The 12,713-nt window shown below is 69.7% G+C and overlaps 2 protein-coding genes across 2 annotated transcripts in view; both read right to left on the reverse strand.

Moving 5' to 3' along the window:
• The window catches only part of CLCN2 (chloride channel, voltage-sensitive 2), a 13,100-nt gene extending 6,483 nt beyond the window's left edge, over positions 1 to 6,617 (reverse strand). The window contains exons 1-5 of the mRNA XM_014939838.1: positions 6,475 to 6,617; positions 1,694 to 1,850; positions 970 to 1,101; positions 738 to 866; positions 41 to 174 (exon numbers count right to left, since the gene is read on the reverse strand). Of these exons, the coding sequence (XP_014795324.1) occupies positions 41 to 174; positions 738 to 866; positions 970 to 1,101; positions 1,694 to 1,850; positions 6,475 to 6,525 (603 nt within the window). The 5' untranslated portion in view covers positions 6,526 to 6,617. The remainder of the gene's footprint in view (positions 1 to 40; positions 175 to 737; positions 867 to 969; positions 1,102 to 1,693; positions 1,851 to 6,474) is intronic.
• Positions 6,618 to 8,747: 2,130 nt separating this feature from the next.
• The window catches only part of CHRD (chordin), a 9,215-nt gene continuing 5,249 nt past the window's right edge, over positions 8,748 to 12,713 (reverse strand). Inside the window, exons 8-22 of the mRNA XM_014939839.1 lie at positions 12,476 to 12,582; positions 12,233 to 12,380; positions 12,029 to 12,135; positions 11,831 to 11,947; positions 11,587 to 11,743; positions 11,259 to 11,500; positions 11,058 to 11,171; positions 10,609 to 10,821; positions 10,427 to 10,520; positions 10,239 to 10,295; positions 10,031 to 10,134; positions 9,774 to 9,876; positions 9,536 to 9,690; positions 9,297 to 9,390; positions 8,748 to 9,177 (exon numbers count right to left, since the gene is read on the reverse strand). Coding sequence (XP_014795325.1) covers positions 9,110 to 9,177; positions 9,297 to 9,390; positions 9,536 to 9,690; positions 9,774 to 9,876; positions 10,031 to 10,134; positions 10,239 to 10,295; positions 10,427 to 10,520; positions 10,609 to 10,821; positions 11,058 to 11,171; positions 11,259 to 11,500; positions 11,587 to 11,743; positions 11,831 to 11,947; positions 12,029 to 12,135; positions 12,233 to 12,380; positions 12,476 to 12,582 — 1,880 coding nt within the window. The 3' untranslated portion in view covers positions 8,748 to 9,109. The remainder of the gene's footprint in view (positions 9,178 to 9,296; positions 9,391 to 9,535; positions 9,691 to 9,773; positions 9,877 to 10,030; positions 10,135 to 10,238; positions 10,296 to 10,426; positions 10,521 to 10,608; positions 10,822 to 11,057; positions 11,172 to 11,258; positions 11,501 to 11,586; positions 11,744 to 11,830; positions 11,948 to 12,028; positions 12,136 to 12,232; positions 12,381 to 12,475; positions 12,583 to 12,713) is intronic.

A 12,713-nucleotide genomic window follows, 5' to 3' on the forward strand; every position in this document is an offset into this window, starting at 1 on the left:
CCCATCCCCCTGCCCGCCCTGCCCTGGCCACTGGCCTCACCTCCTTGCCCAGGGGCATTCCGCTGCCCAGGGCACACGTCAGCCCGATCACCTTGGCCACAAAGGTCTTGAGGGTGAGGTACTCCTTCAGCACGACGCCCCGCAGGATGGTCTTCATCTCAGGGATCCCCGAGCCTGACAGTGGGGGGACAGTCTTGACCCATGGCCGTGGCAGGGGGACACGGGGGAGCCCCTGCCCCAGAGTTCTGGGGAGGGTCCCTGATGCTCTGCCATCCCTCACTGCCATAGGGAGACCCCAGAGACACCTCTCCCCACAGTGCAGGCTGCAGGAAGCGACCCATGGCCATGTAGAGACACCCCGACCCATAGCCCTGTGGGGACCCCAGTGCCACAGCCCACAGAGGACCCTCTGAAGACTAGCCCATGGCCTTAGGAAGACCCCCCAGCACCCTGAAGCCCGTAGGCCAGCAGGACATCCACCCCCCTAGGTCCCATGAGATCCTCTGAAGACCAGCCCATAGCTCTTGGAAGACCTCCAGGCCCCCCAACCCCATAGCCCATCCACCCCAGAGCCTCCAGGAGACACTGCCCATAGCCCTGGGAAGACCCCAAGTACCATGGCCCATGAGGACATCCACCCCATAGCCCCCAGGAGGACACCCATAAAGCCCCCAACTAACAACCCCAGGAAGGGGACACACTGTTAGGGGGCAGGTGGTCCCCCCCTGATGCCCTACCCACGGCCTGTGGGGCGAGGATCTGGGTGAAGCCAGCGGAGAAGGTGATGAGCACGGTGGGGTAGGTGACCCAGGCCAGGTACTGCAGCAGCACGTTGGTGTCCAGGCCCCCGTACATCCACTTCTGGGCTGTGGGCACGGTTGGTGAGGCAGGTCATGGGTGGCAAGGGGCATGGCATGGCCACCCCTTGCCCCCCCACCTCCCCAGGGAGCCCACCGGTGCCCCTCTCACCTTGAAGGCAGGTGGCGATGGCGAAGTCCATGGCCCAGCTCACCAGCGCCATGACCAGCCCCAGGAGGATGAGGAAGACCCAGTCCTCGCCCACCTTGGAGATGAAGAACCGCTGGCACTGCAGGGCGCAGACTGGGGTGGGGGGACAAGGGCAGGATCAGGGGATGGGGGGGACCAGGCTGGGGGGGCCACGAGTGCTCACAACCAGTAGCACCTGGTGGTGCCCAACCATCACATCGCTACCACCGGCAGGCAGGACCACCAGGCACACACCTCCCACCAGCACACCCCCCCCAGCACGGCCCCAGGCAGAGGGGCCCCTGGTCCCCACGGTGTCCCCGGCTATTTTGGGCCATTGTGTCCCTGTCACCCGGCGGGCAGGTGGCATTGTCCTCGGCGCCGGTGTCCCATAACAGCCCGAGAAACCCTACCCTCTGCCGCCGCCGTGCCCCACACCAGGGGCTATGCCCACTGCTGTGTGTCCCCTTGCCGTGTCCCCACCCCAGTGTCCCCATCCCTGGTGTCCCCATCCCCGGTGTTTCAACCCCCTCATGGTGTCCCCCCTCATCATGTCGCCATCCCCGGTGTGTCCCCCCCGGTGTGCCCATCCCTGTTGGCCCCTCACCGTGTCCCCACCCCCCCGGTGTCCCCGTTCCTGGTGTGTGCTGCTGCGTGTCCCCCCCCAGTGTGTGTCCCCCCGGTGTGTCCCCCCGGTGTCCCTTACCGCGGCAGGAGGCGCAGCGTCCCTGGGTGTACTCCAGCAGCTCAGAGGGGCGGCGCGGCCGGGGGGTGTCCCCCTCCCCGTGGCCCTGCTGTAGCCGCAGCCGGGCTGCCTCGTCCTTGGCAAAGGCGCCCAGGTCCTGCGTGTAGCGGCCATACATCTGGGGGGGGGGAAGAGGGAGGGGGCGTTAAGGAGGGGGGCAGGCAGCACCCCAGTACCTGCGCCCAAGGGGGAAACTGAGGCAGGGCGGGCTGGCGTGGCTGTCCAGCACGGGGGGGTGCCAGGGAGGGGGCAGATGGTGGTGGCCCCCAGGGGAAGGGGCAGTGGTGCCTGGGGGGGGTCCCAGCTGCCCGCCAGGGCGTGGGGCGGGCAACGAGGAGCCTGGGGATGGATGGTCACCATTTCACCCCACGCACCCAGTGCTGCCGGTACCAGTCCCCGGCCCTGCCCAGGTGCCCCAGGCCAGCAGAGGGTGGGGAGGGGCCAGCCTGGCCAGGAGACTCCCCGAGGGCTCGTATTGGGGTTGTGCTGGCACTCTGCAGCCGCCTCCCTTTGGCATCACTAGAAGCAGACTTGGGTTCCCCCCCCCGGGAACTAGGTGAGGCAGGCCACGCGTGACACGAGTTGGCCGGTCTCAGCTGGCAGCAGGGCAGTGGGGTGCAGGGTGTACCTCCATTCCTAGGGGAGAGGGGGACACAGCATGATGAGGATGGGATGTGGGGAAGAAGGGACTGCAAGGGGGCTCCGTGCCCACCTTGGGGGCACCCCCTCCTCCTCGGGTGCCTCCTGCCTGGCCACGGCACGTGGCTTGGCCTCGGCAGAGGGGACTGGGGGGGGCCCTGGCAGTGCCCCTGTGCCGGCCGGGAGCTCTTTGTGCCCGTCCTCCTGCCGAGCCGGGGGCATTTGTCCCGCGCCTGTGGGCACTGCCAAGGACTTGGTTGCCTGGTTTCGGCCTCGCTCTCCCCCCCCCCCGGCATGACCTGAATGCCAAGTGCCAGGGGCTGGCCGGGCACAAAGGGAAGCTTCAGGGCCAGCGGGGGCCCTTGCCAGGCTCCCACATCGGGGCGACGTGAGCCCCATGCTGCCGAGCCGGGGGCATTTGTCCCGCGCCTGTGGGCACTGCCAAGGACTTGGTTGCCTGGTTTCGGCCTCGCTCTCCCCCCCCCCCGGCATGACCTGAATGCCAAGTGCCAGGGGCTGGCCGGGCACAAAGGGAAGCTTCAGGGCCAGCGGGGGCCCTTGCCAGGCTCCCACATCGGGGCGACGTGAGCCCCATGCCGATGGTGCGCCCACCCGCCGTGCTGTGCCGTGCCGGCACCGCGCGTGGCTGCCCCCCTCCCCGGCACGGCCCGTGCCGGCGCCTGGCAGAGGGGGGACGCCACGGGTGGGCACCACGCTCGGCACGTGGGCAACCCAACCCCGGCTGCCGCCGGCCGTGCCCACCCTGGGCACCGGGGGTCCCACTCACACCCTTCCCTCCAGCCCCCGGGGGGACAGCATGAAGGTGCATTTCTCACGGGGGGGTATCACTCCTGCCCGGGTCCCCTTTGGCACCCAGCAGAAAGCAGCCAGAGCGGCGCCAGGTGGATTCTCCGCTGTCTAATACCCGGGTTGTGCTCAGCAGCGGGAGGGAGGGTAGGGAGAAGGCGGGGGGGACAGATTAATTTCTATTGCCGACCCCCCTCCTGGCATGGATTTCCTCCCAAAATCCTGCTCAGCACGAGCTCAGCAGCTCTTTGCCCTATGGAAATGTGCCGGGGGCGGGGGGAGCCAGGATCCGGGCGGAGATGCCGGCACGACCCCTTTGGGGGCTGGATCCAGAGGAGGGACCCCAGCCCCGCACGGGGCCCGGCCTTCAAAGGCTCCCTTCGGGCGAAGCTTGTTTCCTCTGGAAGGCGAAACGTGCCGCCCCCCCCGGGAGCGCTGTCCCCCCGCCAAGCCCCCACCTCCGGTCCCCCCGCCGCCCCACGGCCAGCCCTGGCCAGGACCGGGGCACCCCCAGACTGACTGCTCCCCGAATGGGCTCCGTGCCCATCTCCTGGGGCCATGCCAGAGGCTGGCACGCTGCCCCCGGGGGGGCAATGGGGCACCCAGAGGGATCCCCAGTCCCAGGGGGTCCAGCCTGGTTGGGGGGGGGCAGAGATTTTTCTCTCCCTCTGCCCCCTCTTTGCAACTGATCCCATTGCAATAACAGGGGTCCAAGCAAAGGGGATGTGCCACCCCCCCTGCCCCGTGACACTCCATTGTCCCCTGTGCCACCCTGCTGCCCCTGTGCCATCCTGATATCCCCCGTGCCACCCTGCCGTCCCATGCCACAGCCCCGCAGGCAGGGCACGGACCTTGGGGTTGCCCCAGCCACCATGCCCGTAGCCCTGGCATGGCCGCAGGGCTGTGGCGGAGGCCAGTGGTGGGCTCTCTCCTTCCTCCTCCTCCTCCTCCCGCCCGGGTTATTTTTCCACAAAGGCCTTTTGAAAGACAAACAGCCCCGGGACTCCGGCCTCCGCGGCGAAGCAGCTGAACAATCACAGTGCCGGGCGGGCAGGGAGCGGGCACGGGGAGGGGGGGCCCTGCCGGGGGGCACCCAGGGACACGGGCACGGGCCAAGGCCGCTGGGTTGGTCCTGGGCTCCGGTGCTGTGGGCACTGGCCGTGCCGTAGCCCCCCGGGGCCGTGCCAGCCCACGGTGTCCGCTGCACCCCGGGTGATGCTGTGCCCGGGGCGGCTGCTGGCATCTGGGATGCCATGTCCCCGTGCCACCCTGTCCCAAAGCGCCCAGCTTGCCTGACAGTGGTGCCCATCTCCCCTCACAAAACCGTGACCTTTTGGGGGGGGGATATTTAAAGGTGGGGGGGTCCAGGGGTCCCCCGTGCTGGCAGAGGCTGGGGGGCTGTCACGCTGCTCGTCTTAGCCGGGCTCTAATCGCCCTGAGCAGCTCGGCGGCGAACAAGGGCAGTTTGTCAAACTTAATCCTTCCCCCCGCTCCCTGAGGGGGCCCTTTGCTCCCCACCATGGCAGCCTGGCATGTGGGGGACACCGGGGCTGGCCCCCACCTCAGCATCTCTGGCACAGCCGGGGGGGCTCACGGGCACCCCCCTGGCACAGGGTGCACAAGGAGGACCGCCATGGCCTGGGGAGACCTTTAGGGCTGGGGCTGTGCCAGCCCCCCAAGTGACCCCATGGCCACAACACCCTCAGGGCTGGTGGGGGTAAGGACGTGGGGCGGGGATGGTGCTCTTTGGGCACGGCCATGGGCACAGCCACGAAGCGCTGTCTCCAGGGCTGTCCCCGGGGCAATCCCGCTTGGAGCAGCCCGTGCCAGGCTCCGGCTGGGTTCTGACCCTCCTGGCAGGTGCCAGCGGGAGCCGGTGGTGGCCCAGACGCACCGGGGAGGGCTGGGCACCCCCCCTGCCCGGCATGTGCCCAGGCGGCTCCCAAGAGCCAAGTGTGGGGCCGTGGGACAAGAGCCCGCACCCAGCCTCACCCACCAGCTCTGGGCGGTTTCGGGAGCCTTGCCACAGCCCGGAGGCCGTGGGGATGGGCTCCCTGGGGCGCCCGGGGCAGGGGTGCTACCCCACCCTGGAGGAGAGGAGGGCAAAGTCTGCTGGCGCCCTGCGAGGCTGCCCCGATGCCAGCCCAGCGTGACTGTCCCCTCCCACGCTGCCCGCAGGCCCCCCTGCCCTGTCCCGCGCCACCGCTCTGGCCTCAACGCCCACCCGTCGGGACACAGCGCCCAGGGGTGCCGGGAGGAGGGGGGGGGAGAGGCACCCCCACGGCTCGCCCCATGGCAGACGGTGCCAGGCACCCCTGCTCGTGCCCCTGGCTGCGCCCCGGCTCAGCCCTGCCGGGGAGGCTCCGTGGGGCCGATAAGATCGTGGAGACGCTGGCACAGCCAGGGCTCCCATGGCCGGCCGGTGCCCTGCAGCCACCCGACAGCCACTGGCGAGGGGTGGGCACCGAGAGGGACCCCCAGACAAGGGCTTTGGGTGCTTGGAAAGCCGATGCGGAGGGTGGCCGGTGCTGCAGTGCCCTGACACTGCCCCGTGCCCCTGTGCCGGGTGGGCAAGCCTCAGCCCCGCTGGCAGCAACCGGCTCCACAAACCCACAAACCCGGGCAGGGGCACCCTGCAGCGGCTCAGCCCCCCCTTCCCTGCCCACCTCCCCAGCCCTGCCTGCATGCTTTTCTCAGGGCAAAGTACCCGTGTGCCGAGCCACCCCGGGCACCGTCCCAACCAGAGGCACCTTTGCCCAGGATGTCTGCAGGCCACGGGTAGCGGAGGGGCTGCAGGCCATGGTGGGGAGGGAGGACACCCCCTGGGACAGCCAGGCCCCGGGTGCCAGAGGGGAGGCCTCAGAGGGCAGGGAGTCGTAAACTTGGGGCTAAGGTTGCAGGTGGGGAGATAGATAGGCTATCCTGGGGACAGAGGGCTGGGGACACGCAGCGCAGGGGGGTGAAGGGTGCCCAGGTGGTGCCTCTGGGATCCCCCACAGGGTGGGCATCACCCCCCCACCCCCCCCCCGTGATGAGGGGTTTGGGGTCAGGGGAAGGTGAGGTGTCTGCAAAAGTCCTGCTCTGGGGGTGGGGGGGCTCAGCTGGGCTCCTCCACCACCGAGGGGGCTGGGGGGTGGTGGCACCCCCCCCCCGGTGCCCTGCTCGGCCACAGCCCGGAGGAGTCACCCCAAACCGGGCACTGCCACCCGCAGTGGGGCAGCACCCCCAAACCGCCCGTGTCTCCCCCCGGCGCCCCGCCGCCCCCGGTGTCCCCCCGGTGCCCCCGGTGCACTCACCAGGGTCTGCTCATACTGCAGCTCCCGCTGCGCCTCGATCTCCGCGGCCATGGTGCCGCCGCTCCCGGTGCCGCTGCCGGTGCCGCTGCCGGTGCCCGCGGCGGCGGCTCCTCCCGGCCGTGCGGGGCGGACCCGGGGCACTGCCCGGGGGAGGGACCGGCCGCGCTCCGCCTCCGCCGGCAGCGCCCGGCACCGGCAGCCAGAGCCGGGCAGGGGGTGCCCGGTCCGGGGGAGGGGGTCCCTTCCGCCCAGCGCCGGGCGGGGGGCGCCCGGGGACGGGGGTTCCGTCCCGCACATGGGTCCCTTCCGCCCCGTGCCCGGCCCCGAGCCCCCAGGACGGTACCCGTGGGCAGCCGGTGGGTGCAGGTGGGGGGGTGGCTGGGGGTGCAGCTCCCTGTGGGACACCTCGCTCCCTCTTCCGACGGCTGGCATGGGGCTGGCACTGCTACCGCTCCCTGCAGCCTCCCCCCGGTGGGGCGCGGGCGGCAGGGGCAGGGGCAGGGGGGACCCCTCTGGGGGCACCGCGGGCAGCCACCCCCCCGGGCTCATGGCCGTGCCCGGCTGGGGGTCAGGTATGGGGGGGGAGAGTCCCCGAGGTCCTGGCACTGAGGGCACAGGGGGATGCCCACGGGTCATAGGGTGCCTGGGTATTGTGGGGGGGCTCCCCAGAGGTACCCCCAGATCTGGCGGGGAGCTCATCCTTACCGTGGTGCCGCTCAGCGTCCCGGGGCTGCCACCCCCGGGGAAGGACGGTGGGCTCTGCTCTTCGGTGACAAACCCGGTGGGCAGCGGCGGCTCAGCCCTCTCTGGAGGGGCACACGGGCAGAGTGCGGCACTGGCGACCCTCCGGCACGGCCCTCCGGCATGGCAGGCCCTCACCGGCTCGCTGCCGCCACAGCCTCAGGGGCAACCGGGGCCGGGCCGAGCTCGCCCTCCTCCCCGGGGCATCGCACGGCACCTTGGTGGCAAGAGCCGGGTGCGGGAGGAGACGGAGCCGTGGCACTGCCGGCTGGTGCCGTGGGACCAGGAATGGGCTAGCTGTCGCCAGCCGGGTGCCACCCTCTGGTTTGACGTTGGTACCCCCAAGGGTGGGTGACAATGGCCGGGCTTGGAAGGGGGGGGGGCTGGAACATGCCCCGTGCCAGCCTGGGAGGGTTCATTGCCGGACACCAACCGGTTTGCGTCGGGGAGGTGACAAAATGGGTTGCCCGCTCATTGGGTCCCCGGGCACGGAGCTGCCTCCTCGCTCGTCAGCTCCTGGCACTGGGACACTCATCCGGAGGGGCAGCCCCGTGCCAGGACACACGCTCTGCCCGCTGCCACCAGCGTGCCCGGCCACGGGCCACCAGTGCACTGCGAGGCCACCATGGGTGATGCCACGCTGCTGGCACAGGGACCCACATGGCCATGGGCAGGCACGGGGCAGGACCCCCAGCTTGGCACCCCGGGGGGGGACACAGGGCTCTGTGCCAGTCTGGTGTGCCCTAGTGCCACCCTCCTATTGCCCTACCACTAGCCCAGTCTAGCCCAGTGTCACCCAGTGCAGGTTAATGCTGTCCTACTCTGGCATGGTGGTTGTGCCAGGATGGCTCAGTGCCGTCCCAGTAGATCCCAGTTACTTTCCCTACACCTCTGGCACTGTTCCAGTACAGCCCAGTATAGCCCTGGTGCTGTCCCAGTGTATCCCAGCACAGGACGGTGATGTCCCCCAAGGTGTCCCAGCCCCACACATTGGGGGCCAAAGTGTGGGTGGCAGCACTAGGGCTCCCCTGGGCCCCATTAGTCCAGTAGAGCTGTACTGGGGTGACTGGGGCACGTGCCGTGGCCTGTCTGGGTATGGTGGCTGCGTGGCACAGCCAGCCCTGGGCTCTCGGCTCGCTGTGGGTGCCGCGGTCCGGCGCCTCTGTGGGTGGCAACTGGCTTGTGGCCACGGGCTGGGCTCTTTGTGCCACCTCGGAGGCGCAGGGGACAGAGCCCTGTTCTCCCCGTGCCACTGGGCACCAGCCACCAGGCAGGGCTGGCATTGTGGCTGTGGGCACAGGACCCTCTCCAGTGCCACCCTACACCCACCACCCCACAGCCTGGCACTGCCACCCAGGCCCCATAGCCCCCAAATATCCCCCTCCCCCAGCATATGCACCCCCCCCAAACCCAGGGTCTGCAGCTGCCACCGGATCCCTGCGGGGGACGCAGGGGCACAGCCCTGTGCCCGCTGGCACGAAGAGGCAGGGAGGCGGGAGGACAATATCTCTGTTTTTAATAAATACATCGTGACCCCCATCCATGGGCACCATAAATTAATTACGTGACGAGTCCGGCCGAGCCGGGGTGGGAACAGCGAGATGGGGGCCAGAGGGATTTTACACTATGTACAAGGTGGGCACGATGCCCACTGCGCCCGTGGGCCCGGGGGGCTCGGAGGGGGAGGGCAGTGGGTGCCCCAGTCTCCGCTAGCCAGGTGGAGCCCTCTGGCAGTCCTGGCACCACGGCCATGCCACTGGGCTCCTGGCCACGGCCACCCCGCCGTGTTCCTCTGTGCCCCCCGCCCTGCGTGGGGGGTGATGGGCAGCGGGGATTCTCCCGTGGCCACCCAGCCTCGCTGCTCGCTGGCCCCGCTCCGGGCAGCGGTCACTGCTCAGTGGCTCCACGCCTCTGCCCTGGCATCATGGACCTTCTCCCGCCCATCCAGGGGGGCATCTGGGGCTGGGGGGAGAAAAGGGGCTGAGAGGGGGGCACGAGGGGTGCCAGGAGGGCACTTGGATGGTCCCAAGCATGGCTTGGCCCCTGAGGGGTCTGGGGAGGTGCAGGGGGGTGTCACTCACAGCGGCACTTGGCACAGCAGGGGTTGTCCCTCCTGGTGGGGCTGGCGCAGGCGGCCGGTGGGCACTCCTGGCGCTGGCAGTGTGTCTCCCCCGACTGCGGGGAAGAGAAAGGGGGGCTATGGGGGGCTGGCAGCTCCTCGGGGTACGGTGGGACCCCGGAGAGCTGAGTTGTGCTCCCACCCATTTCAGAAGCCCTGGGGCACCTTCCCCTGGTGCCAGCCCAGGCCTGGCACACTCACCACACACCAGCAGAGGATACACTTCATTTCCCCGAAGGGGGGCACGTAGGGGTGCCAGCTCTCGTTGTTGAGGTACCAGCGGCGCCCGAAGCGGCAAGCCCGTGGCCCGTCCGCCTGCATGCCATCGGCCAGCTCGGGGACGCTCTTCTCGGGGGCTGCAAAAAAGGGCACTGGGGCACCCCACGGCACAGTGGGGTGCAGGGAGAGGGGAGGGAGGGCAGGATGGGTGGTGGGGTACCTGGGCACTGCTTGCAGCAGTCGGAGGGGCTGGCGCGCACGGGGTTGGCACAGGTGAGCCGCGGGCACTGCACCTTCTCGCAGTGCACTTCGCCAGTGGTGCCCTGCGGGGAGGGTGGGGAGTCACAAGGGGGGTCACGGGTCAGTGGGCACAAGGCACGCACCCCAACTCCCCCACCCAGGGGCTGAGGGCACTCACGGGTGCTGCCCCCAGGCGGGTTGGGGGGCTGAGGGGGGGGTCTGGGACCCAGTGCTCACCTTGCAGGTGCAAATGGCACATTTGATGAGGCCGAAGGGGGGCACGACGGGGTGCCAGCGGGTGCCAGAGCCTCGCCATGTCTTGTCCCCATCGAAGTAGCAGCCTAGAAGAGGAAGAGGAGGAGGAAGAGGAATAGGTGGGCACAGCCCTGGGGAGGAGGGGCAGGGGGCAGAGCTGCTCCCCCGGCCTGTGCCCACTGGGACTCACCCTCGCTACTGTCCCGTGCCCGCTCCAGCTTCATCTCCTCCTGCTCCGTCTTCTTCTCTGCAAGGAAGAGGAAGACCATGAGGGGGTGCAGAGGCCCTGAGGGGGGACCCCCCACACCTTGTTCCCCCAGGGAATGCTCCTTGCTCCCCCAGACCCCTGCCTGGGACCCCCTCCTGGCCCCCAGGTACCTTGGCAGACGGGGCAGCAGAGCTCCTCGGGGTGCACCTGGTGGGTACAGTTGAGGGGCTGGCACAGGATGGGGTCACAGATCACCGTGCGCTTCTGGGGGGGCAGGAATGGGGCTCGTTACAGGGGGCACAAATGATGGGTGCTTCCCCCCCCCCGAGCTTGTCCCACCCCGGCCCCATACCTGGCAGCTGCAGATGGAGCACTTCTTGTCATAGTCGGGTGCCCAGCGGGAGCCATGTGCCCGGTGCTGCCCCTCGAAGAAGCACGAGTTGGGGTCCTTCTTCAGCTGCTCCAGGTCCCTGGTCCTGGTACCCTCGGAGGGCTCAGCCTCCCCCAGGGTCTCCCCCGGCGCCAGGTGGGTCCCCCCAGCATGGCACCGGTTGGGGATGTGCACCTGGAAGTGGGGAGCAATGGGCAGGATGGTTGGCAATCCCGGGGGATCCCCGTTTCCAGTGCCCGTCCCCAGCTGCTCTCCATGGTCAGGGCTGGGGGACCACCATCGCCATCACCCTGGGCTGCTGGGACCATGCCGTGATGTCCCCTCCATCCTGTGGCAGTGCCACCCGGCTGGGCACCCCCCGGGCGGTGTTGGGGCTGGGTAGGGGTGCCCTGCCCCAGGTGGGGACCCACCTGTCCCCGCAGCTCCCCGTGGGGGTGGGCTTTGGTGCTGACTTGCAGGAAGGCAGTGCCCTGGGCCAGGTGCTGCAGGAGGTCGGCGTCCAGGTCCTTCACCACCCCCTGAGCCTGCCAGGGGCGAGAGGGGCACGGGGGAGTGAGGGCTGGGCTGTGTCCCCTGGCCATGGGGTGCCCCCCGCCGGGTGCCTGCCTCACCTCGGTGCTGTAGAAGCCCTTGAGCAGGCGCTTGTGCTGGTGGGGACGGGTGCCCAGCTCCCCCAGCTCGGCCACCCCGTGGAGGTGGGCGCTGACGGTGCCCTCGGCCGGGCGGCCCAGCCCGGCCACCGAGATCTCGTAGTGCAGGTGACAGTGCTCGTCCAGGGACAGCCAGGCGTGACCCCCCGCCCCGCTGGCCACCGGAGGGGACACCAGCTGCCCCGCCAGCGCCACTGGCATCTCTGGGCACAGAGAGGGGCGCTGTGGCGGGGGGGAAGAGGTGGGGAGGCTGCCCCACTGCCCCCCCGGTTAGCACCCCCCCGGGTACCTGTGAAGCGGGCCAGCAGCCCGCTGTAGGGCAGGGAGATGACCTGTCCCCGCAGCTCGCCCTCTGCCCAGTCCTTGGTGGCCACGTTGAGGAAGAGCTCGTTCTGCAGCAGCATGTGGGCATCGCGGGCGCTGGGGCTCTGCCAGGTACCCTGGGCCTGCCACCAGCGGGGGGAAATGTGGGTTGGGAGGGGGACTCACCCAAAAGCCCCCTGCCATCCCCTCCCGTGGCACCCAGCGCTCACCAGCCCGTCCTTGTAGCTGGGGGTCATGTCCAGCAGGATGTTCCTCTTGTTCTTGCGCCGGGGCTTGGTCTCCAGCGTGATGCCCACCACCTCGCTGGCGGTGCCCACCACCTGCACCTGCAGGCAGGGTGCTGAGGGGGCGACGCCAGGGGAGGGAGACCCTCCTGGGAGGGAGATGGGTGCCCCCCCCCCACTTACCTGGTACTCCAGGGTGCCATTCTCGTGCAGTGCCAGCTTGGCTGAGCCCACGGCCCCTGTGGTGGTGGGCAGCAGGGCGTCTGCTCCACACAGCACGCTTTGGATGGCTTCACCCAGGGGAGAGAGGCACAAGGGGGTGGTGAGGTGGGCATGGGGGGGCACGGCCGCCCCCCTTGTGCCCCAGGGTCCCTGCCCCGTGCTCACTGTCACAGCTGCGGCGGGTGGTGATGGTGCCAGCCAGCTGGCGAGCGTGCCGGCCCTCCGTCTCGGCCAGGATGCGGAGCTGGCCCCGCCCCAGCCACTGCAGCTCGCGGGCGGACAGGTCGCTCAGCACCTCTGCGAAGTCGGGGTCCTGCCGGGGACAGGGGGTGGGGGAAACAAGGGGCTTGGGCTCAGCCCCGGTGCAGGGGGCACCACGGCACAGGGTGGGGGACACACCGGCTTTACCTCCCGGCTGATGTTGGCACGGATCTCCCGCAGCGTCTGGCCCTGGTGCAGGATGCGGACCCGCAGCGGGACCCAGGGGGACTCTAGGCACAGCAGAGGTCCATGTGAGGGGCTGCGACCCCCATCTGGACTGCGACCAGTTCCCCTCTGCACCCCAAACCCACCCCTTTGTGCCCGCCGCCTCCAAACCCCCACACTTTCATGCTGGCTCCCTGTCCCCTGGACACCCCCCCACACC

The sequence above is a fragment of the Calidris pugnax genome, unplaced genomic scaffold (genome assembly GCF_001431845.1).
Source record: "Calidris pugnax isolate Ruff unplaced genomic scaffold, ASM143184v1 scaffold94, whole genome shotgun sequence".
Lineage (NCBI taxonomy): Eukaryota > Metazoa > Chordata > Aves > Charadriiformes > Scolopacidae > Calidris > Calidris pugnax.